Source organism: Neophocaena asiaeorientalis, unplaced genomic scaffold (genome assembly GCF_003031525.2).
Source record: "Neophocaena asiaeorientalis asiaeorientalis breed wild unplaced genomic scaffold, Neophocaena_asiaeorientalis_V1.1 scaffold581, whole genome shotgun sequence".
Taxonomy (NCBI): Eukaryota; Metazoa; Chordata; class Mammalia; order Artiodactyla; family Phocoenidae; genus Neophocaena; species Neophocaena asiaeorientalis.
The window spans coordinates 1,950,792-1,974,486 of NW_020172732.1; the positions used below are offsets into that span (position 1 = coordinate 1,950,792).

Sequence of the window (23,695 nt, forward strand, 5' to 3'; positions counted from 1 at the left end):
ATTATTCACCATCCTACCTGCACTATCAAGCACAATGAGTATTTTAAAGCATTTTACAGTCGTTATATTTATTTGAGGGATGAATAATGTAGCTGTGATACTCTGAACTTAATTATGAAAAGTTGATCGAGTCAGAGTGCGCAAACTTAGAACCCTGCATGCATCTTTACCCTGAGGAAAATTGTGAAATAGCTTTAAGAGTAGATTGTGACAGGACTTCCCTGGTGGCACAGTGGTTGAGAGTCTGCTTGCCGATGCAGGGGACGTGGGTTCGTGCCCTGGTCCGGGAAGATCCTACATGCTGCGGAGCAACTGGGCCCGCGAGCCATGGCTGCTGAGCCTGTGCGTCCAGAGCCTGTGCTCCACAACGGGAGAGGCCCGCGTACCGCAAAAAAAAAAAAAGTAAATTGTGACCTAGTAGAATTTTTCCCCAAGATGGATCTGGGGATATTAGCTTGCATATATGAGAGAAGATATTTGTGGCTTTGGGTCAGGCTATTGAAATGGAAAACACTGTAATATAATAGTTAAAAGAGTTTTGAAACCAGGTGGCTGGATTTTAATCTCAGCTTGCTATTTATTAGCTTTGTGACTTTGGTCAGGTAGCTTAACCTCTGTGTAAAATGAAGAAAATAATTATAACTACTACGTAGAATTGTTATGAAGGTTAAATGAGTTAACACATAAAAAGCATCAAAACAGCAGTACATGGTAAGAACTCAAAAGTTATGTTTCTGGTGATCGTGTTTTCCAAATCAAAAAGTTTTGTTAGGTATTACTTTTCTTTTGCTGTGTAACAAGCTACCACAAATTTAATGGCTTAGAACAACACCCATGTATTAGCTGACAGTTCTGTAGGTCAGAAGTCTGGCACAGAGGGGCTGGGCTCTTTGCTTAGGATATCATGAGGCAGAAATCAAGATGTTGGCCATGCTGAGCGCTTTTCTGGAGCCTTGGGTAAAAATCTACTTCCAAGCTCATTCTTGTTAAAGTCTATTTCCTTGTTGGTTCTTTGATGGAGACTTTTCTTAGCTTTTAGAGGCCATTCACATTCTTTGCCATGAGGCCCCTTTCACGCTCAAGACAGAGATGGTACTTCTAATCTCTGACTTTCTATCTCTGACCTCCAGGCATTCCTTAAAATTCATGTAGGTCAACCTACTAATTTCAGAGATCAGGACAATGAGGCTCTAAGAAGTGAAATCTCCAGATTTAAAGGGCCCATGTGATTAGGTCTTGCCCAGTCTGGTAATCTGCCTTTATCTTAAGGTCAGCTATGCTGTATAATTTAACCTAATCATGGAAGGGAATTCATCCTACTCACAACCTGTAAACCAGGGAGCAGGAATCTTGGGAGCCTTCTTAGAATTCTGCCTAACACATGTTTTGCACGATTTTTACCAATATGAATATATTTTTAACAAGATTGAATTGAAATGTGGATCCAGAATGTGTCTTTGTCATAAATATAAATATTCTACAAACAAAAAAACTGAATTGGGTGTGTTCTAGCATCCTTTTGGAGAAAAACTAAATTGACAGTCCCTAGATAGAAATTCCACTATTGTAATTGTCTGTTTACCCTAGCTGTGTTCCTCACTAATTGCTAATATCATCAAAGGCAGGAATCATGTTTTATTCATTTTTGTATTCATAGTATAAATATTTGTTAAACAAATGAATATATTCAAAATGAAATCAGAGCTATATTATTGAGTTTCAACCAATTGAAGTAAACTCTAGCCAGCTTAAATTAAAAGGAGAATGTATTGTAAGAATACAGGGATATCTTGTGGACTCTTAAGAAGAAGCCATACAGCTAAGACTCTGAAGAGAAGGAAGTAGGGCGACTTCAGAGACATCAGCAGAAGGGAGTTCCGAAGCCCCTGTTTAGCCTTGAGCATTTCCATTAGTATTGTCTAGATACCACACTCTTGATCTCTATGAGTCTGTTCTAGATTTTGAGTCCCTGGGAGAGATAATTGATGGGCTCAAAATGTGGCTGGCGTCTGCCCCCTACATCCACTGAGGTTGAGGCCAGCTGTTGGTGTTACACAGTATAGCCCATCCATGGAATCACTGTGAGCTGGGCAGACACTCCGAGAAATGTCCATTAATGTAAAATACCAATAGCTGGCTGACTGCGGCAGCACATCTTCTCTAACTCGTGAAGTAGCTTGGAAAGCATAGAGCACACTCTTGATAGTTCTACTTCATATCTTTTTCTGCTTTGTTAAGACCCCTTTCACTCAATAGACATTTATAGTACACCTACTCTCGCTGAGGTATCCTGCTACAAGCTGGGGATATAAAGAAATAAGATCCCATCTCTGTGTTTAGAGAGGGAGAAACAGCAGCACAGATAATTTTTTTTTTTTTTTTTTTTTTTTTTTGCGGTACGCGGGCCTCTCGCTGTCGTGGCCCCTCCCATTGAGGAGCACAGGCTCCGGACGCGCAGGCTCAGTGGCCATGGCTCACGGGCCCAGCCGCTCCGCGGCATGTGGGATCTTCCCGGACCGGGGCACGAACCCGTGTCCCCTGCATCGGCAGGCGGACTCTCAACCACTGCGCCACCAGAGGAGCCCGCAAATAATCTTAATAGAGCACGGCAAGTCCAGTGATAAGGACATACCTACACAGTGTTCCAAGGTACCCTGGAAACCTTCTCACATTTATCCATGGTAGAATTCCACTCTCTCTCTCCCAACAGCTGTTAAAAAGAATTACAGAAACACCAACAAACAATTACAATTCCTGATTGTGTACCGTGTGGGGCACCAGGACCTAAGAAACTTATGTTGATTATACTGGGAAGAAGAGGTTAATTATGAAGCAAACAGATTTCATTCCTTATGAGAATCATGGACTCTGAGGGGTCAGAGGGTCCCCGGAAGTCTTTCAGGTTGACTGTTTGTGTGAAGTGTAATTGTCTTCTCCCCTTTGGTTTCCCTCTTCCCATTTCTTTCTCTTTAAAATCGCTGCCCTGTCAGGTCTCCACTTGCTTAATGCCGAGGTGTGTGAGCACTCACTCACTAGTGGATTATAACGGATTATGAACTGTACATTTTTATAGCAGCTTTCTTCACTCCACTGAGGTTTTCTGTACTGTTCTGTTTTTAAAAAATTAATATGGACTTTAAAGCCCAGTAAAGTCATACTAATTTGGGGAAAATTGTTAAATTATGAGGGGATAACTTGGTCCAGCTAATCATAATTTCTCAATAAGAATTTATGTGTAGCTATGTTTTTTAATGCCGGTAACCTTTGAAAGAGATATGAAAAGCCATCTGCTTAATTACTGCCAAATACGCTCTGCCCCACGGGCTCTGAATCTGGAGCAGATATGTCCTATATTGGCTTTCAGCTCTAAGCCAGAGCTGAGCTCTATTGTGTTATTCCATGGGGGAGATTGAATGGGAAAGGGAATTACCGCTGGGAAAATGCTGTTACTTACCCATGGGTAATTGATTACTTCTTCTGTGTATGAGCAAATTGCTGAGGAATGGATTGTACTCCCTGAAAAACAATAGCCATCTCTTAACATAATAGTGCATGCTCAGGGCATCTATAATAATGTCAGAAGAAGCAGACATGTTCTTCATGCTTTGTGTCACTTTGTGATTTTAGTTTTTCTCCCTTTGCTTTGGTTTGGCTGGAGTGCTAGATAATCTAAGAATTTAAGAAGGTTAGAGCAAGAAATGCTACCTAGACTTCATCTCTTAATTTATACTCTGCCTTATTCCACAAGAATTTATATCAACTTAGAATTCTTACAGTTCAGCCTACTTATTACTTAAGAGATCAGGAGACGGATTCTCTTGGAAGTGATTTCCCCCAAATCCCACAGCTAGTTTAATGGTAGTTCTAGAACTGAAACTGCCTCTGTCTCTTTAATGAAGTGAGTGATCGTTGCATTTTTAAAAATAACTATGTTAAGTACAGACTATTTTCCAGGCAATGTGTTTGCCCTAGATGATGTAATAGAGAGTAGGAAGAACATGAGTTCTGTCCTTGGAGTGCTTACCATTTGAGGGGAAGACAGATTTGAAGCAGGTGTGCATACAAATCAGGTACATTTTGAAAGAAAACAGATTTATGATCATTGACAGGTGCTGTGAGCATATAGTAGAGGTCCTGGAAAGCTTGTTTCAGGAGATGACATTTATGGTGAGCTATGAAGGAGAAATAGGAAAAAATCAGACAAAAGATTTGGGCATGAAGCATGCAGAGCAGAAGAGAAGATAAGAGAAGGCCATGAGGTGGATGGAGCTTGGCTCAGCTGAGAAATGGAGAGGAGGCCTGTGTAACTGGGTTGGATCAGAGTGAGAAAGAGAAGGGAGAACCAGAAAAGGCCAGAGGTGGGAGCTGGGGCCAGATTGCTCAAGGCCTTATAGCCTCCCTAACAATTTTGAACTTGATCCTAAGTGCAGTAAGGAGCCATAGGAGGATTTTAAGCAGGAGAAAGAAATATAATCAGATTTATGTTTTAGAACCATAATGACTGCTGGGTGAAGAATGGATTGAACAGAGGATGAAGAGTGTAAGTAGGGAGACCAAATAGGATGTTCTTAAATATATTAATTCAGGTGAGAAATGATGATCACTTGTACTAGGATAGGATGGAAAGAAGTGCAAAGATTCAAGATACGTTTTGAAGGTAGGATCAGTAAGACTTCTTGATGGATTAGGTATACAGTTGAGCAGTGAGAGGCTTCAAAAATGACTTTTAGGTTCCTAGTTAAACAACTGGGTGAATACTGTTGATATTTACTAAGGTGGAGAGGAAGTTGACTGTGGAACCCTCTGGGAACTGAGCGGGATAAAGAGCTTTATTTTATTTGAGATGCATCTAAGACATCTAGTGGAGATGTAAAGTGGGAGTTGGATATGCAGATCCTAGGCTCAGAAAAAGATCCAGGCTAACTGTGAATTTGGAAGACATCAATATATAGTCTTTGAACTCAAGGGAATAATTCATGTAGTTGAGGTTATTGAACTCACACTGGAGGAGAAGGATGGGTGGGGTATAAATTTTAAAAAGAAAGGCATTTCAGGTAAAGGCAGTGATATGATTAAAGCCTCAAAGTAGGAAAGACATCGACTGATGGGTCTTTTTCCAATTGGTGAGACATACAAAATAAAATGGGATAAAATAGATTTGAGTGCCCTCCTAAGTCAGATAGTGGCTATCCTATGTACACCGGACAAGAGATCTGTGAACAGTCTTAAATCTTTGCACACCAGTAAGAAGCTTCTTTGGTTTATATTGTGAAACCTAAAGTCAAACTTCACATAAATCTTGAGATAACTATTTTGGTTGTGTGTCACGAATGAACAGTAAAGGATAGATTTCCCACAGAAACACTGCTTACCTACCATTTGCTAGTAACATAGTGGAAATAGCCCAAATCACCAGAACTGGTATTCTAGGAGCTGTTCTGTGCCTGTCCTCCTGGTAATGAAGTTTTAGCTCCCACCTCCTCTGCTCCAATTAGACTCCTTCTCACACAGTCCGCCCATGCGGGGACTGTCATATACATCCCATCATCCTTCATCTGGCAGAACAAATTTAGAAGGCAAATGAGGAGGCTGGGAACCTTTCCAGTTCAAAGAACAAAATGCTCCAGACATTAATGGGACCTAGAGGTTGCACACCCCATATGAAAAATTTATACCCCTCGGTGTTGAAAGAGTTGATGCCTTTCCAAAAGTATCCTCTGCAGCACCTGACTTACTAAGCAGAAGTTGGCCAACTTCTAGCATCATCACTCTTTGTCACTAATTGTATCTTAGTATCCCTTGCGTAATACATCTGTTTTTGTACCTAATGGCTTTGCATGCTCAAAACCAGTGTATATTTACATTTTTTTTTAATTCTGTGGTGCTGTGAGTGCATTTTCAACTGAGAACTTAGGAAGTGATTCTAATTTGAGCCAAGAACTTAGCGTTTACCGTGTACTGATACTGCCTTTTACTGTGTACTGATTCTGCCTATTTTAACATCCACAGAAATGAAGATGCAGTCAGTCAGATGGCCGTTACTCCCTTTCCATTACCATCAAGTTCCCCATCTTCTACTGAGGTAAGATGGCTCCTAATTAGCTTAGTGAATGAATTACATGGACTTTCAGTATCTGGTATTCCAAACTCAGAATTTATTAGCTAGGGTATTTCCCTAATTAAAATAGGAAGTATTTGAGGCACTGATTATAAAGTAATATAACAATGTTAAACAAACAAATTCAAACTTAACCATATGAGTACTGCCTTCCTCAAAGTTCCTTAAGGTTCATTCTAGATATGCAATTTGTCCTAACTAGGCATTTCAGAATTTATTAGAAAATTCTCTTTTTTAATGACTGAATCATACCTTTCTTTATGGTATAAAAACACTTTAATACTATGATTGCTGGTGTCTTTAAACATTTTCATCTATTGGTGAAGAAATTACTAGTACAACAAGATTGCTAACATAGTAATATGCTTCTAGAGATGGATGGATAGATAGATAGGTAGCTGGCTATATAAATAATCAGCTGAGGGATTCCCAGCTGAGGAACGTTACATTCTCTTCTCATTTTTTACTTATTAAGTTATTTTTAATTCCCTAAAATACTCATTTATTATAACTAATCAAACAATGCAGTTATTAGAAAATTTTATTTTCCTTTCTGTACCTCCTCAAGGAAGTTAAGTTTTATTGTTTAGTATCTTTCTATACTTTTTCCTTTGCTTCTATAACAAAAATAAACTATTTGAATAGCGTCTCTTTTAGTAAATATTTGATCACATGATACGTATTCTTTCCATTCAACAAGTATTCGATGAATGCATATTACGCGCCAGGTACTATTTTGGGTATTTAAAGATACAGGCATCAATAAAACAGATAAGTCTCCCTGACATGGTTCAGCTTACCTTCTAATGAGGAAATTAACTAGCAAATGCATAAATAAACTAAGAGAATTATCAATAGTGTTCAGTGTCTTACAGATAATTAAAATAGGGAATGTGGCTTGTGACTACTTTGATTGGTTATAGGGAAAGCCTCTTGGACAAGGTGAAATTTAAACAAGATCAAAATGATAAGAAGGAGCCAGACATGCAAAAATAAGGGGGAAGAGCTTTCTCTGCAGAAAGGACAAAAATAGCTCTCAAGCAAGAATAAGCTCGGGGCGCGTATTGGGAGCCCTGGAGAGTAGTGGGATAAAATGCAAGAGAGAGGGAGGGAATGTGACGTGGGAGGGAGAGAGGAGCTTTGTGAGTCAGAGTAAGAAGTTCAGGTTTTAGTCTGTGTGCAGTAGAAGCCACTGGAAGGTTTTTAATAGGGGAGTGAGGTGACCTGATAATATAGTCTACCAGGTGGAGAATGGACTAAAGGAAGGTAAAAGTAATACACCAGACGGCAGAAGCCCAGGCAAGACCTGATTGTGGTTAGATGAGGTTTTGGGGTTGGAAGCAAAGAAAAGTGAGCTGATGATTCTTGATGTTTTGGATGTTGAATCAGACTTGATTAAATGTGGGAGCCGAAGGGAACTAGAGAATCGTGGATAGACCTAGATTTTTGGCTTGAGCAACTAGGTAGATGGTGGTGCCATTTACATTTAGGCAGAAATTAAGAGGTCATTGTAGACTGGTTAAGCTTGAGGTGCATATTATGCATTCTTCTGGAATAGATTCTATACATTAAAAAGAGAAAAGGTGCTTTATGTTGCTTAATCTAATAGTCATATTTAATATGCTGTATTATATATTTTTTCCAATTGACAGACATTCAGATTGCTTTCCAATTTTTTGCCAGTAAAAGAATACCAAAATAAACATACATGTGTGATGTGCACACCTGCACACATGTGTATGTCAATCATTTGGTACTGGTGCTTGTATTTCTATAGCGTAGATTTCCCCAATGTACAATTGCTGAGGCAAAAAGTACGCAAGTTCAAAATTTTAATCTGTATCTACTAGTTACTATCAGAAAAGATTGTAGTGATATTGACTCCCCACTGATAGCCATTTAGCCACACCTTTGCTGGCACTGGGTATTTTCATTCTAACTGAGACTAGAGTAGGCAGTTAGCAGTGGTGGAAATGAGGGGCCCCAGAGGGGTGCTACTTCAGTTCAAATCCTAGCACAACCATACACCAGACATGTGAACTTGGATAGTTACAGTAACTTCTGTCCCCACTTATCTGTAGGGAGATAACAACAATAGTTCCTACTTCGTAAGGTTGTTAAGATTAAATGAGAGAGGGAGAGGAGAAGATATCTATATCTATCTATCTAGATCTAGTTATTTTGTGCCAGGCACATGGTAGCTACCCAATAAGTGTTAGTACTTAATTCCTAATTCTTTTGCGTTTATAGGATGTCATATAAATCCTTTTTGTTTTGGATGGGTGGGGGTCAGTATTTTAGAATAATTTTTTCTATAGTACTCTTAGTTATGAATGTTCCCATCAAAATAGCATCCGCTTGGAACTGAATTTTTCTTTCATTGCCCATATTTTTTTTCAGTTCAGTGAGCAACAAAACTAGCCTAGCATCAAATTGTAAATCTGCTATGAGATCCCACTTTTGTGTTTTAGAGTGAGTAAAGGTGTAGTGTTGGTGTCAACATTTAGTTTGAGAAGACCATTTCTGGGGTCCTGTTTGGTTTCTTTTGTTTACTTTCTGTCAGGAATGACTTCTAATATTAACTGTGTATTTTCTCTAGTTTATACCCAGCCAGCTGGTTTCTGCTGCCTTCCTGCTGACAGGACAGCAACTTAGAAAAGGATGATTGAATATAGTATATACTGTGTCCACTATCTTGGATGCATTGTCCCAAGTCCTATTTACATCCATACCTCTGAGAGACAGTATTTTTATTACCACTTTACAGAAGAGACTGGGGTCTAGAGCGGCTATGTAGCATACGCATATGCCCAGAGGCAGCTGTGTTATTCAGCATTACAGTGTATTAACGTGTTGTGCGCTCCACATACATCTGTTGATTTTCCCCCTTATGCCTTTGTTCCTATTGTTTCTTCCACTTGGGTTGCCTCCCCACTTCCTCTTTGTTAATTCATAACCACTAAGTCCATGGACAATTGCTTTTTGGAAGCCTCCTCCAAGTTTTCTATGACTCAAAATGAATAAAATAATGTATACAGATTAATAAGCCTAGTGCCTGAAATATAAGTGCTCAAAAATGTGAGATACTATTCTGATGACCAACTTCATCCTACACTGTTCCCTTTAATAATCTTTACTCTCTTCATAGTTAAATAATACTCATGATTCATTTAAAAAGTGAAAATTGCCCTTTGTCCTTTATGTGATATCACTTGGGCCTATAGAAAAAGAGGGACCCATTTCTAAATGGGGTTATCAACTAGGATTCTGTCACTTTTCCTTCCCTCGTTATCTCCATGTTTTAATAATGTAGGACTGTAAACACCACACTAAATTGTATGCTTTTATAGGGCCAGACTTACTGTCCTCCTGACCACTGAGTCCTCAGTGCTTAGCATATAGTACTTGCTTAATAAATACTTGTGGAATAAGTGAATGGCTTTTCTGCTGTATCCTTGATGCTTCATTTCACTGTTGCATACTTACTTCTTATTGATTCAGTTCATTCTGCCATTATTTACCAAATACCTGCTTTGCAAAACATAAAAAGATTAATTGCACATAGTCTTTACCCTCAAGAGCTTGTAGTCTTATAGGGGAAATAAGACATGTATGTTATTAGAACAAGGTGTCCTAAGAGATAAAGCTTTAGGAGGAGTTCACAGAAGGTGAATAGTATTTCCTAGTAGGAGAACAGCTACTTCTGATGGATATATTGTATTTTAAAATATGAATATGGTTAGATAAGAATGTAGGAATAGCACAAACAAAAGCACAGAAGTAAGAAAAATCTGGGTGTGGAATGGGGAGAAGAATATAATGGGTATGTGAAAGAGAGTAATAGAAGATGGGGTTGGAAAAATAAATTGAGGTCAAATGAGAGAGTCTTGAATTTAAATCTCGGAAGGTTTGGATGTCAGGCATTAGGCACTTGGAGCTGTTGAAGGCATTTTGAATAATGAAATTGTGTGATCAGGGCTCTACTTCACATAGATTAGTGTAATAGCAAAGTCAAAAATGTCTTGAAGTTGGAAACCCAGTTAGGAAGTTACTGCTATGGTATCTCCTGAGAGGTATGAGGGCTCAAGTATACTTAGGAGGCAAGATATTTATTCCATTACTCGATAAGGCAGGCTGAATCTTTTAGAATATCTTTATAGAAGTAAGAACGTTCATTTTTTTCTTTTTTCAGAAGTTGTGCTTTTTTGAATACTAAGTGAAATGGAGCAGGCCTCATACAGAATGGAGAGGTTGATTACCCAAGGATTCCTATTAGATAATTTCCATTTTATCTTTACTTGTGCATTGCCTTTCTGGAATTCTGAATAGCCTTGAAGATATACTGATAATTGGGAGTAGGAGAAAGAAATTTAATTTGTCACATCAAGTAAACATGACTTTGCAGAAAGAAATATTTGTGAACTTAGGCTGGCAATGAAACTAATAAATCATTTTGTGGGTTTTTTTTTTTTTTTTTGGTTGGGGGCTGGTTACACCGGCCTCTCACTGTTGTGGCCTCTCCCGTTGCGGAGCACAGGCTCCGGACGCGCAGGCTCAGTGGCCATGGCTCATGGGCCCAGCTGCTCCATGGCATGTGGGATCTTCCCATACCGGAGCACGAACCCATGTCCCCTGCATCGGCAGGCGGACTCTCAACCACTGCGCCACCAGGGAAGCCCCATTTTGTGGTTTTTTGAAGAGAGTGTTGGTTTTACGACATATGGGGATGACAAAATTTAAACCAACATAAGTTTTATTTTGAAAAAGAATTTTCAATTATGTCAGAGAGGTATAGTTGCTGGGTTTTTTTTGTAATTAATTTTGCTTAGTAAAATCTTAAAAGGAAAACAGTTGTATTTACTCTTTTGTCATGTTAAATGAGGAGAGAGGGTAGGGAACAACACTATGGAATGTTTATCTGATCAGAAGTGTTTTTCCAAACCACAATAACATCCTTAACTAATTTAACTTTTATTGATAGCCTACTCTCAAGTAAAACATAAATTCCTACTGTCAACGTTCTCACTGTCTAGTTGGAGAAAACTATAGACAAATACTGGGTATGAAAAAAATAAAGCAGTACAAAAATAAAATAAAATTTATTATCACTTTATGTTGAAGATGTTGGAGGAACCCAGCAGAGGAAGTTTAAAACTTTCAGAGGCTTTGGAAGAGACTTCTCAGTAGGGATTGAGTAGCATTTCTTATCAGTCCTTTTGTGGGGGAGAAGGGGGTAAAGTCTGTGTTAAATGTACAATCATGAGCCATGCCTTTTCCTTTCATTATCTGTAAAGCATAATTCACTGTGGAATGTACTGACCACAGTCTTCATGAGGAAAGGTCATTCTCTTTGAGCAGCCTTGGCTGAGCTGGCAGCTTTGGACAGGTGGTTTGAAGATCAGCAACAGAGGAAGGGAACCCAGCCATCCAGATTAGCTGAATCATCTTGGGTGTCAGTGGGCCACCGTCCATCAGCCAGATGGTCTTCAAGCCACCATGATGCAATTGTGCTTTGGAAATCATGCCTGCTGACCTGTTTTTCCCTTTCCATCTGACTGATTCCTGTTTTTTAAGCTTCTAGTCAGCAGGGTATTTTATATATACGAGCCATTCTGTTCTCAGAACAGAACCCACATTGTTTTTGTTCTGTGCTTCATTTAAGCATGAAAACTCTTTTATAAACGTTGGCTCTCCTAGGAAAGTAAATACTTTATCGCTAACTTCTTTCAAGTCCAACTTCCTTTTTACCTGACTCTCCTCTCCATCTAGATTTTGACTTTAAACCCTCCTTATGGAGCTATCTCAGACTAAACAAGTAACTAAAAACAGAAGAAACGCTTTAGAAGGGTCTCAAGGTACAGTTAAAAAGAGCATCAACTTTGAAATGAGACAGACCTAGGATGAATATAAAAATGAATCAGACCAAGGAGATGAATGAGGCTCAGATGGCAGTGTCAGGCATCTTTCCGTCTCATCAGGGAGATCAATTCTGTACATACATAATTAGGATACAAATGAGATGATGTATGTGACATAAGGAATTCAGGTAAACTGTTAGGTAAGCTTAGAGGAAGAAGAGACATCTTCCAGCTAAGAAGAAGGAAAGGATTTATGGAGTAAGGGGCATTTGAGACATGGCTTCGTATGATCAATTCTGTGGATGTAGATGTAAAGGGTATTCTTTTTTTGTTTTTATTCAAATCTTAAAGGATATGTAGATCATGTGCAACCTAGACTGCCTTCCCCATGTTTTCTTAAATTTTCTAAGTAAAAGCGTCAAACAGCTCTTTTCTTTCCCACTTTTGTATTCATTTTATAAAGACCAAGAAGATCTCATCTCTTTTACTCACTTTGCTGAGAACTGTAAAGACTTCTCTGATTTTTTTAAACATCACTTTCCTTTCCCCAAGGAGACATATATTTAATTAGATGAATGGCATCAGCTAACCACCACCCTGGTGAAAAATCTCCTCTCATCTGGGACAGAGGAGTTGGCCATTTGCAGTGTTACTAGAGAAGCCACCTGTGGATTTGTTTTACAATCCAGTGCTACAGTTACAAGCATTGTTTCCATTATATCCTCCAGTTAGATAGCATAGCCTCCCCAGGGTCTCTTCAGGGCTTCCCACAGCTTACAGAACTAGACACACAAAGTAATCAAGGCATTAAAGGTTTTTCATCGATTATATACTGATTTTTAAAAGTATAATTTGTTTCTTCAGAATTTTTCTGTCTCTAGAACTTACCCACTGTCTAAAACACTGAAAATCTATATATTTTCAAGCTTTGTTTTTTAACTTCGGCATGTTTATATTATATGGTAATTTCTTGATTACCCAAAATTCATGGAGAGGAGGATGTATCTACTGAAATTTTCTGGTTAACAAATGCTAAAATGCTTTTTGTTAAAACCATGGTCTAATGACAGTGATTTTTTTTTTTTTAAGATTATGAATCCTGTCTTCCATAAGATTAGTTACCAACACTGAGTACTGAAAAGAAAAAATAAGAGAGAAACAAGAGAATCATTTACTTAGGGCCTGGAGCATAGTTACCAAGAGCATGGCCTTTGATGGTACTCTTACCTAGCTGTGAATCCTGGATCCGCCTCTTACTGGCTAGGAGTTCTTTAACATGTTATTTTAAATGTATCATTTTTATCATCCTTGAATAGGGATTACAGTGGTACACACTTATTTAGCCTTTTTATGGTGACTACTTGAAACAGGTCATGGACAAAGAACCTGTCTCAACAAAAAGCTAGAAACAAAATTAACTGTACCTGGTGTTGTGCTGATAGACATTTTACATGTTAGTGCATTAATCTTCAAGGCAACCTGATGGGGTAGTATTTTTAATTTGATATTTTTATCTGTACTTTAAAAACAAGCACAAGTTGACCCTTGTAAAACATGGTTTAAACTGTATGGAACCACCTATATGCAGATTTCTTTCAATAGTAAATACTATAGTACTACCCAATCTGCGGTTGGATGCCAAGGGACCACAGATACAGAGGGCCAACTATAAATTATACACAGATTTTCAACTGTGGGGAGGATCTGTGCCCCTAATCCTCACATTAGGGTCAACTGTACTCAGATTTAGAAAGTAATTTGCAGAAAATCTCATAATTCTAATTCTAATGTCAAAGTTGAGATTTGAGTTCAGATCTGACCAATTCTAAAGCCCATGCTACTTACTTTCTTGGATTTTTTTCCCTTTAGATATTTCTCATGTCTCTCCTTTATTGTTTTTAACATGCAGTAATACACACTAATTCTTCTATAATCGAACACTGTAGAAATAACTAATGCAAAAATTCCCTAATCCCTCGTCCTACTCTCCAGAAGTATGCAACTTAAAAAGTTTGTTCTATGTGCTTGCACATATTTTCCCTGCATTTATATCTACATGATGTATGGGGCTTTTTTCTGAAAAGATTGTGCTAATTTACATTTTTCAACGGTGTGTAAAAATTCCTGTTTCCCTACAGCGTTATTAATACTGAATGTTCTTTCTATTCTCTTGTCCATTTGATAGATGAAAAAATGCTGTATCTTTGCTTTATTTTGCACTTCTTAAATTACCAGATTGAATGTCTCAAAATCAAAACCATTTCTCTACTAACAACCCCACCTGAATTTGTACTAATCCCAGATGGTGGTGTTTTAAAATAAAAATCCATATAAATACAATGCAAATACTCCATTTATTATCCTTATTCTCCTCTATGTGTCCTCAGAAAGCAAAGAAAGTAACTATAATATATATCATAATTCAATTGAGGAGATGCCTAATGTGTTTTAGAATTTTAATGTGGCTTATTATTACCAGATGTCTCATTTACATTAAATAAATATTTTTAGGAATCTGCAGGAAAAAAGTCATCAAGAAAGCAAGTACTGCATTTATTGGTTCAGCCAGTATTTATCAAGTGTTTTCCATGTGCCAGGCAGGGTGCTAGGTACCTGAGTTTCACAAATAAACAAGATAAACATAGTCTCCCATCAAACAGTTTAACCTTGTGCAGAAGATAAACAAATGTCTGAGAAAGTTTTGGCTGGAGGGAACAGAGCAGCTAACTCAGACTGACTGAAAAAAAAAGTAAGTAGATTAGCTCTCCTCAGAAGATTGCTAAGAATAAGGCTGGGCTTCAGGTTTGGTTGGTCCAGTGGCCCCATTTTGTCATCAGAGAACCAGTTCTTCCATCTCTGCCTTTGCTCTGTCATTCACAGGCTGCTTTCCTTCTGGTTGTGGGATGGCTGCCCATGGCTATTTGCACTTCATGCTCTCTTGTTAACTTGGGAGGTATGGGGACTTCTTGCGGTTCTTTTAAGATCTACGAAGGACCTTTCCAGAAGTCTCCAGCAAACCTCTCTTGGTGTCTCATTGACCAGAACTGGATCACGTACCCATTCCTGACAAAATCATTGGCAAAAAGAATAAGATTAGCCTTAAGGCAATCAGGCCTTCTCTTGGGGCAGAGAGTAGGGATCAGCTTTCTCTAAGGTGTATCTCTGAGCAACAGGTTATTGTAGATACCATGGGAAAAAAAAAAAAAAAAGACCTACTGGAAAGGAAGAAAAGAAGAAACAATATCCGCTACAACAATAAAACAAGCAACTATGATTGAGTATCTGTACTACAGTTCAAGTCAGTGCGAGTGAAGAATGACATCTTTGCCATTTTCTTTTTAATGTCTCGTAGGATCAGAGTGGCACCAGCGAGGAAGACAGCAGTCTCGAAGCTTGTATCAAACAATTGCCTAAAAGTGAAAGCTCCAAACTGGTGAGAATACTGGGTGTTTTATCCAATGTTCTTTTTAGGGATGAACTGTATATATTTTGGATCAGTTGTGTTTGCTTCTCTAGGAATCTTGATCTCTGAGACAGGGGAAGCTATTCCATATAGCAAATGACCCAAAGAACAGTGTATTCTCCTACTTTCTTCATATTTGAATTGTGCTGTCTGGGACTAAAGAAGCAATCTCTTTTAAATCTTGTTTAATATTGGGTTTCTTTAAGGCTAGGGTGGTGCTGAATTAGTTCTAGAGGCATGAAAAGAGATGTTAAATGGGTTCCTGTGTTCATAATAAAAGATACTTAAACTTACCCAAGGGCTAGAGCATTAGGAGAGAGGCAGTTTTAGAGAACTCTTCCTCCTTATGTGTCCTAACGTTTCATATCTTGTTATTTAATATTTATGGAACTTTTACTGGGTACCGCGTGCTATCCTGTGCTCTACATTCATTTTCTGATCCTCACGGCTGTAGGTGGCAATATTTTTCTTTCACGTGTGCAGAAACTGAAGGCTTGCTTAGAGATGTTAACTAACTTGCGAAAGGCCACTCACTAGTATGTTCTAGTCCTGGAGATTGATCTCATTCGGTCTGACTCCCAAGCCTTTGCTCATAATCTACCTTTCTGTTTTGCAGCCTAGCACTTCCAGGGTTAGACTGCAAGTGCTAGAAAGAAATGTGGGCTTTTTTTTTCCCTCTGTTTCAAAATATCTTAAGAGTCTCAAAGAATTAATCACTTAGGTGGGTCACTGTGATTTTATGACAGCACAGAGTCGTTCATTTTACTTCAGGGAGTTTGAAAAATCATCCATTTATCTTCTTTCAACTTTTATATATATATCAGGACTGGCTTAGATTCCATATCCTAGAAAATGAACTGATTCTTTCAGGCTGAAGGAAAAGGACATTTCAGCAAGAGTGGAAATTATAATGGTCCGCTCTTACACAAACCTTATGTGAGGCATCAAGAATAGTGGGACCAACAGATTATGACCATTGTTCTTGAACAAGACGTGCCAAAGTTACACTGTTCCCTTTCCAAAAGACAAACTGCATCTTCGCACTGAAGAGGAATGAGGAACATCAACAAATTTCAAACTCCAGCTCCTTCGTTCATTTAAAAATACTACTGAGACTTCCCTGTTGGTGCAGTGGTTAAGAATCCGCCTGCCCATGCAGTGGACGCGGGTTCGAGCCCTAGTCCGGGAAGATCCCACAAGCCGCGGAGCAACTAAGCCCATGCGCCACAACTACTGAGCCTGCGCTCTAGAGCCCACGAGCCACAACTACTGAACCCACGTGCCGCAACTACTGAAGCCCACACGCCTAGAGCCCGTGCTCCGCAACAAGGGATGCCACCGCAATGAGAAGCCCGCACACTGTAACGAAGAGTAGCCCCCGCTCGCCGCAACTAGAAAAGCCCGAGCGCAGCAATGAAGACCCAATGCAGCCAAAAAGTAATTAATTAATTAAAAAAGAAATTTAAAAAACCCCTACTAACTGGTTCTTTTTGGCACTGTTTCTCCAAAGATAGATCAAGGAAAAATATTTTAAAGCAACAGGGCTTTGCAAGTAGAGGCCCCTGATTTCATCCACAGAGGAAATGGTAAAAAGAGTGAGAACACTCCCTTGCTTGTTGGGAGAGGCAGGTAGTCCCACAGAGGCTCACTTATAGGCTGCAGGCAAAAGCCACCTGTCATCCACCCTCTATTCCCAAGAAGGCAACACCAGTGATGGGGCTCCAAGTGCCAAAATAATTGAAGAGTCCTACCCTCAGGCAGAGGACCTGAAAGACTAAGGATAATTTTTAGATTCTTTCAGACTGCATTTTAATAAGAATAAAAGCTTCCCCAAACCCATTGACTGGTATTTTTCTTTCTCCCCTCCCCCCCCACCTCCTTCTCTTTTTGGTATTGTACCATTTCTTTGTCACCATTTCCAATAGAGTATCCATTGTCTAGTCAACTGAGGAAAGATAGCCAAATTTGAACAACTTTTATAGCATAAATATAAGTGGCCTAGCATTGCTTAAGAGTATGTCTAACTTGAGCAAGTTAGACCTCACCAAGCCTCAGTTTACTCATCTGAAGGATGGGAGTAACCAGGATGTTATGAGAAACAAATAGGCAATAAAGTATAAACATGTAGTAGAGTATAAGGTACATAGTTGGTGCTTAGCAAGTTCATGCATTAATTCAGAAAATATTTGCCAAATGCCACTATGTTCCAGGCACCGGAGACACAAAAGTGAACAAAATGTACCAGAATGCGTGCCTTCATGGAGACTCATTCATGGGTAGATGGGGGAAGGGAGATAGATAATGCATAAATTAGCAAATTATATTAAATCATGAAACTGCTGTTCTTGAGGGTAAAAATTTCATCTGGCTCAACCTAACATATTCATTATTGTCTCATCATAAAGTACAGTTGACTCTTGAAAAATGCATTGGTTAGGGATGCTGACCTTCTGCACAGTGGAAAATCCATGTATAGCTTATAAGGCCCCCTGTGTTCTGGGTTCCTCCACATCCATGGCTCCAACCAACCTCAGATGGCAGATTGTGTAGTATTGTATTTACTATTGAAAAAAATCCGTGTGTAAGTGGACCCACGTGGTTCAAACCAATGTAGTTCAAGGGTCAACTGTATTAATAACAGTTCCTCATCACTAGTCATCATTTGCTTGTTTCTATTGTGAGACTGGCACCAGCTCCCCTGCATTGCTGCACCATTCTAGGATGGTTGCTGGATGTACCTCGTCAGAGGACAGCATGTGATCTGTATGGGCCTTGACTCCTGTTACCTTAGTTTATGTCCGTTGGAAACAGTAAGCTCTAACCCTTTAAAGGTTGAATTTCTTGCTTCCTGTGGGAGCATATATCTCATCAGACACTGCTGGCCCCTACAGGAGAGACCAGGAGGAAAATACAGGTCTTGCTCTTAAGCAGCTTACCCTCAAGCATCAGTGAGGATAACAGAATTTGTACCTGGAAAATCAGACCAGGCAGAAGTGTATTAAAGAGAGAGAAAAAAAAATGTTACTGGAGTTCAAAAGTGAAAGGAAAACCATCTCGTTCAGGGATTAGGGACGGTTTCTTAGACTCTTGGCCTTTAAGGTGAACCTTTAAAGATGAGAAGGCGATTGACTACTGAGGGGTTCACCAGGTGAATCAAACAGTGTGGGTAATGTACAGTGTGCAAAGTTGAACGGTAGAATCACAGAACTGAAGGGACTATATGCTATGAATTATAGATTAACATATTCATCTTTTTATGTTCAGTGCTCAATAAATGTCTCCTTAACTACATGGATACACATATATACAAGGTGCTACCTATGAGAAACTATACTCCAAAGGGCTATTAAAGTGCTTCTCCAAGATTACCTGTTTTCCGAGCTAAGACTAAGCCATGAGTCTACATATATTCCAGTGCTTATTTCCACTATCCAGTGATGATTGGCTTTCGTCCATATCTCAGTAGTCCCCAGATTCACAGCCAAGGAGTTTATAATAACTTCAGTAGATATTAGATTTCTCTAAAATATTTTTTAAAAGGAGAATGACTTGTTTTTAGACAACTGATCAGGTGATGGTTGGTGAAGCATAGATTCCAATTGTGAGAGACTGGAGACAGGGAAGTGTCTGGAATCTATTTCAGAAGTCTAGGTGAGAGCCTGTTAAGACTGTTTTTTAAGCCTTTTGAAAGGAGCTTAAAAAAAAATTTTGCACAGAGCTTTGCAATTTGCAAAACTGCCTCATCTATTATCTCGTTAGCTTAAATATTTTAATATCTATTTTTTCTAACATGATATTAGTTCATGATTTTATTCAATTTTATCCCCAAAATAACCCTATGTAAGAAGTAGGGCAGGAGTTATTTAATCACTGACTTACAGATGAGATCTTAAGCTGCTTAGTGAAAGACCACAAAACTAGAAATTAGAAGAGCTGCACCTCATCCTGAAGGGTCCTTGTCTCCCTGGTATCTTGACATAGAAAAGCATGAATCCCTAAAATAAGTATTTTAATCTTTTGGGTATAAACCTATGTTTTTATCATGTTGGGGATATCTGTATTAATATAATACACTCTTTTGGGGCAGTATAGCTAAATCATTAAGAGTGCAAAGATTGGAGCCATTCTACTTAGATTCAAATCCTGGTTCCACCATTTACTAGCCATACAACCTTAGGCAAACAGCTTAACCTCTCTGTGCCTCAGTTTTTGCATCTGTAAAATGGGAGAAAGAAACAAAGGGTTATTGTGAGAGAAAGGAGTTAATAACTATAAAGTACTAGGTAGAACCATGCCAGAGTACCCGGAATGACTGTGTAAGGGGGAGTTGTTGTTAATGATGATGATGATGTTATGCTGATTAAAGCATTAAGCATCAGCCAGATGAGGATTAGCTGTTCTGAGTGAAGCATTACGTGTAACTTGGAAAACTGAAGTGAATTTTTTCAAACCCCAAAATGCAACTGCTGATAATAGATAGCATCTATTGAATGCCTGTGTGCCAGGCATTATTCTAACATCATTCACATAACAATCGTATGAAGTTAGTACTAGTATCATCTCCATTTAAGAGATGAGGAAACTGAGATACTGAAATGTTAAGTTGCCTAAATAATCACCTGGTGAAGCCAGGATCCAGGTCCATGCACTGTGAGGCTGGAGGCTGCACTCTAAACCACTATGCAGTACTGCTTCTCGGAGAGATACAGGTATAGAACAAAACTGAAGTCAAGGGACAGCAAGAGAGTTACACTGGGATCTGAACTTTGTGATTTTCATTCCCTAAACCTTGAACTCCAATATAGAAAATTATAACATAGAAACAGGTAGATACTGAAATTTACCTTTCACATTGGTAAATGAAGTGATATAGACCTCCACGCCGGTGTTTCATAAAATGGGGGAAACTAAAGCATTTCAGGAAGCTAACCTGTGCCAGGCATTGTCATACTGATTATCTTATTTAACCCAATGATGCACATGTTTTTAGCCCTACTTTACTGATAAGGTACTGAGGCTAAGAGATGTCAAGTCTGTTCCTAAGGTCTCACAGCTGGTGGGTGCTATGGCTGGGACTCAAACCCAGTTCCCTTTGCCTCTAAACCCCATCTTCTCTTCACTGTGCAGTTCACATAGACAGCCTTTCTTGGAATATCAGAAGTATCACCGTGTGATCTATTTGTTCAAACAACAGCTATTCATTGAGTATCTCTTGAATGTCAGACAATGTTGTGTACAGGGGATTCAGTGATGAGCAAAACTATTAGCACTTCTTAAAGGGCTTGAGATGTTCAAGGACAGGTGTTCACATCAGCTTGCAGTCTTTAGAAGCTCAGTATTTAGGTGGGGAGGAAGGAGCAAGAGAAGGAAAGGAAGAGATAGTACTGTGTTGTTCCTTTTTTTTTCTTTTTCCGGTACGCGGGCCTCTCACTGTTATGGCCTCTCCTGTTGCGGAGCACAGGCTCCGGACGTGCAGGCTCAGCGGCCATGGCCCACGGGCCCAGCCACTCCGCGGCATGTGGGATCTTCCCAGACAGGGGCACGAACCCGTGTCCCCTGCATCAGCAGGCGGACTCTCAACCACTGCGCCACTAGGGGAGCCCCTGTGTTGTTCTTATAAATATCTAACCTCTGTTCTTGCTACCACCTTTGGATCTCTAGCCTTGTCTGATTCTATAGTTTTCTGCCTTGATGTAAAACCAATTTATGTTTTCTTTGGTTCTTGTCTGTCTCCTTCTCCATGTTGTTATAGATACTAATAGCCAGTAAAATAATTTCAGAGCTACTAGCTTACAACAAAATAATAAAAGGACAAATAACTCAATTAAAAGATGGGTAGGGATCTGAACAGGCATTTCTCCATACAAATGGCCAATAAGCACATAAAAAGATGGTCAGCCTCATTAACCATTAGAGAAATGCACATCAAAACCACAGTGAGGTACCACTTCATACCTGCTAGGAGATTATAGTCAAATACACAGATAATATAAGTGCTGACAAGGATATGGAGAAATTGGAACTCTCATACATTGCTGCTACAGCCAGTTTGGAAAACAGTTTGCAGTTCCTCAAAATATTAACAGAATTACCATATGACCTAGCAGTTTTACTCCTAGGTATATACCCAAGAGAAGTGAAAATACACATCACACAAGAACTTGTAAACAATTGTTTACAGAAGCATTATGAATAATAGGCCCCAAATGGAAACAACCTAAATGTCCACCAATGGATGAACGAATAAATAAAATATGGTCTATCCATACAGTAGACTATTATTTAGCAATGAAAGATAAAGAAATACTGATACATGATGCTATAAGGATCAAAATCTGCAGCGTGGCTTCACTCCTATTAATAGGGCTATTATTAGGGCTATTATTAGGGCTACTAATAGGGCTATTATTAGGGCTATTATTAGGGCTATTAATAGGGCTATTAGGGCTATTATTAGGGCTATTAATAGGGCTATTATTAGGGCTATTAATAGGGCTATTATTAATAATGCTGCTGTAAACAATTGTTTACAAATTTTTGTGTGATGTGTATTTTCATTTCTCTTGGGTATATACCTAGGAGTAAAACTGCTGTGTCATACGGTAATTCTGTTAATATGGGCGCACTTGCCCAGTTTTACTTCAAATTCTTACATTTAAGCACCATTATTTATAGGGGAAACTGAGAGCCAAATATGGTAATGGAGGTTCCAAATGATTATGTGCACTTTGCACTAGAAGACTTGTTAGGAAATTACTAATAAGCTTGCCACAGACATAACAGCAGAAGTGCTTCAGCCACTCACGTGTTCTTGTGATTTTAGGTTGCTGTAGATTGTTTAAGACAGCTTATTTTAAAAGTAGAAAAACAGATTTTGTAAGTGCTTGCCATTAACTTGCTACTAAATTCCCAATGTATTGATTGAATCAATAAAAAGTCAGATGTTACCCCCCCCAAAAAAAACAGAACCAAAATCTATAGACAGAAAGTAAATTAGTGGTTGCCTATGGCTGGGGGATAGAAAGTGACCCTAATGGGTACAAGGTTTCTTTCAGAGATTATGAAATGCTCTAAACTTTGATTATGATGACACTTGTATAATTCTGAATGGTAAAACCATCGTATTGTACACTTTAGATGGATGAATGTTATGATATGTTAATTATATCTCAGTAAAGATGTTTTAAAAAATTACAGGAGGAAGAAGAGGGGAAGACAGAATATAGACAATCCACAAACTGAAACCAAATCAGAAATTTAATTCTAGGTAACCTCTACACTGGAAATTCTGTGATTCTGTTAAAGAACTATAATATGATCCTATGCGAGGAACTTTTAATGTAGTCTCTCCACATTTTGGAATCTTTTTGCAAGTGTTTAATATAATCTGCACTCAAGTAAAAAAAGCCCCACTTCTTTGTCCATCACAATTAAAGCTTGACTTTACCTTATAAATTCCTGTGTTCAGCCTGTCGCTACACTCTGTGCTAGTTCCTGGGAAGATGCTACCAAAGGTAAACAGACATAGTCTCTCTTCTTGTGTTGCTTACAGTCTTCATGGGAGAGTGACATCGTGTAATGTTACATATACCTTGAAATCTCAACTTTGATAAAAGCTAAGAACTAGAGGCGCTTGGTGCTAAGAGAGCACAGAATAGGGGGGTTTGACCTTATCAGGGAGGGCTCTCCCAGTGAAAATTGAACTGAGATCTGAAGAAGCTGGCGCTACCCGGCAGTGGGGCAAAGAAGAAACGAAGGAGGGAGCTGGGCAACCTTAGAGCCTCTGGGAGTTTGGGGAACTGAAATTCTGAATGTTCACGGTCGCCAGAACTGGTGAGATGGGAACTAAACTGGAGTGGCTGACAGGGGCCAGGCCACGCTGATGAGATGATCTCTATGCTAAGGGTAGTGGGAAGCCATGGAGGGCTTTCAGAGGTGACTCTAAACTGTAGCTGTAATGTAGCGATCAGGTTGGACAGGGGCCAGAGTGGATACTGATGGGCTGGCTGGGAGTTTACTGCGACAGAGGCAATGGCAGTCTGCAAGAGATGGCAGTGGCAGGATATATTCTCATATTTTGTCTTTGCAAAAATTATAATAAAATAAACAACAAGGTAATATACCTGAAAGAAAGAATTTCTTTCTTGCTCCCAGTATGCAAACCTTCTGCTGGACACGTGCTTTAAAGCTTTCGTCTGAACGCAGGTTTGGAGCTATTAAAATGGCAGTTGTTACACCATCTGCATCATCCCAAGG

General features: G+C 39.1%; 1 protein-coding gene across 6 annotated transcripts in view; it reads left to right on the forward strand.

Moving 5' to 3' along the window:
* Positions 1-23,695, forward strand: part of PATJ (PATJ crumbs cell polarity complex component) — a 336,033-nt gene that overhangs the window by 235,843 nt on the left and 76,495 nt on the right. For all 6 annotated transcript variants that reach the window (XM_024740399.1, XM_024740403.1, XM_024740400.1 and 3 more), the window contains 2 exons: positions 6,010-6,082; positions 15,329-15,409. In XM_024740399.1, coding sequence (XP_024596167.1) covers positions 6,010-6,082; positions 15,329-15,409 — 154 coding nt within the window. The remainder of the gene's footprint in view (positions 1-6,009; positions 6,083-15,328; positions 15,410-23,695) is intronic.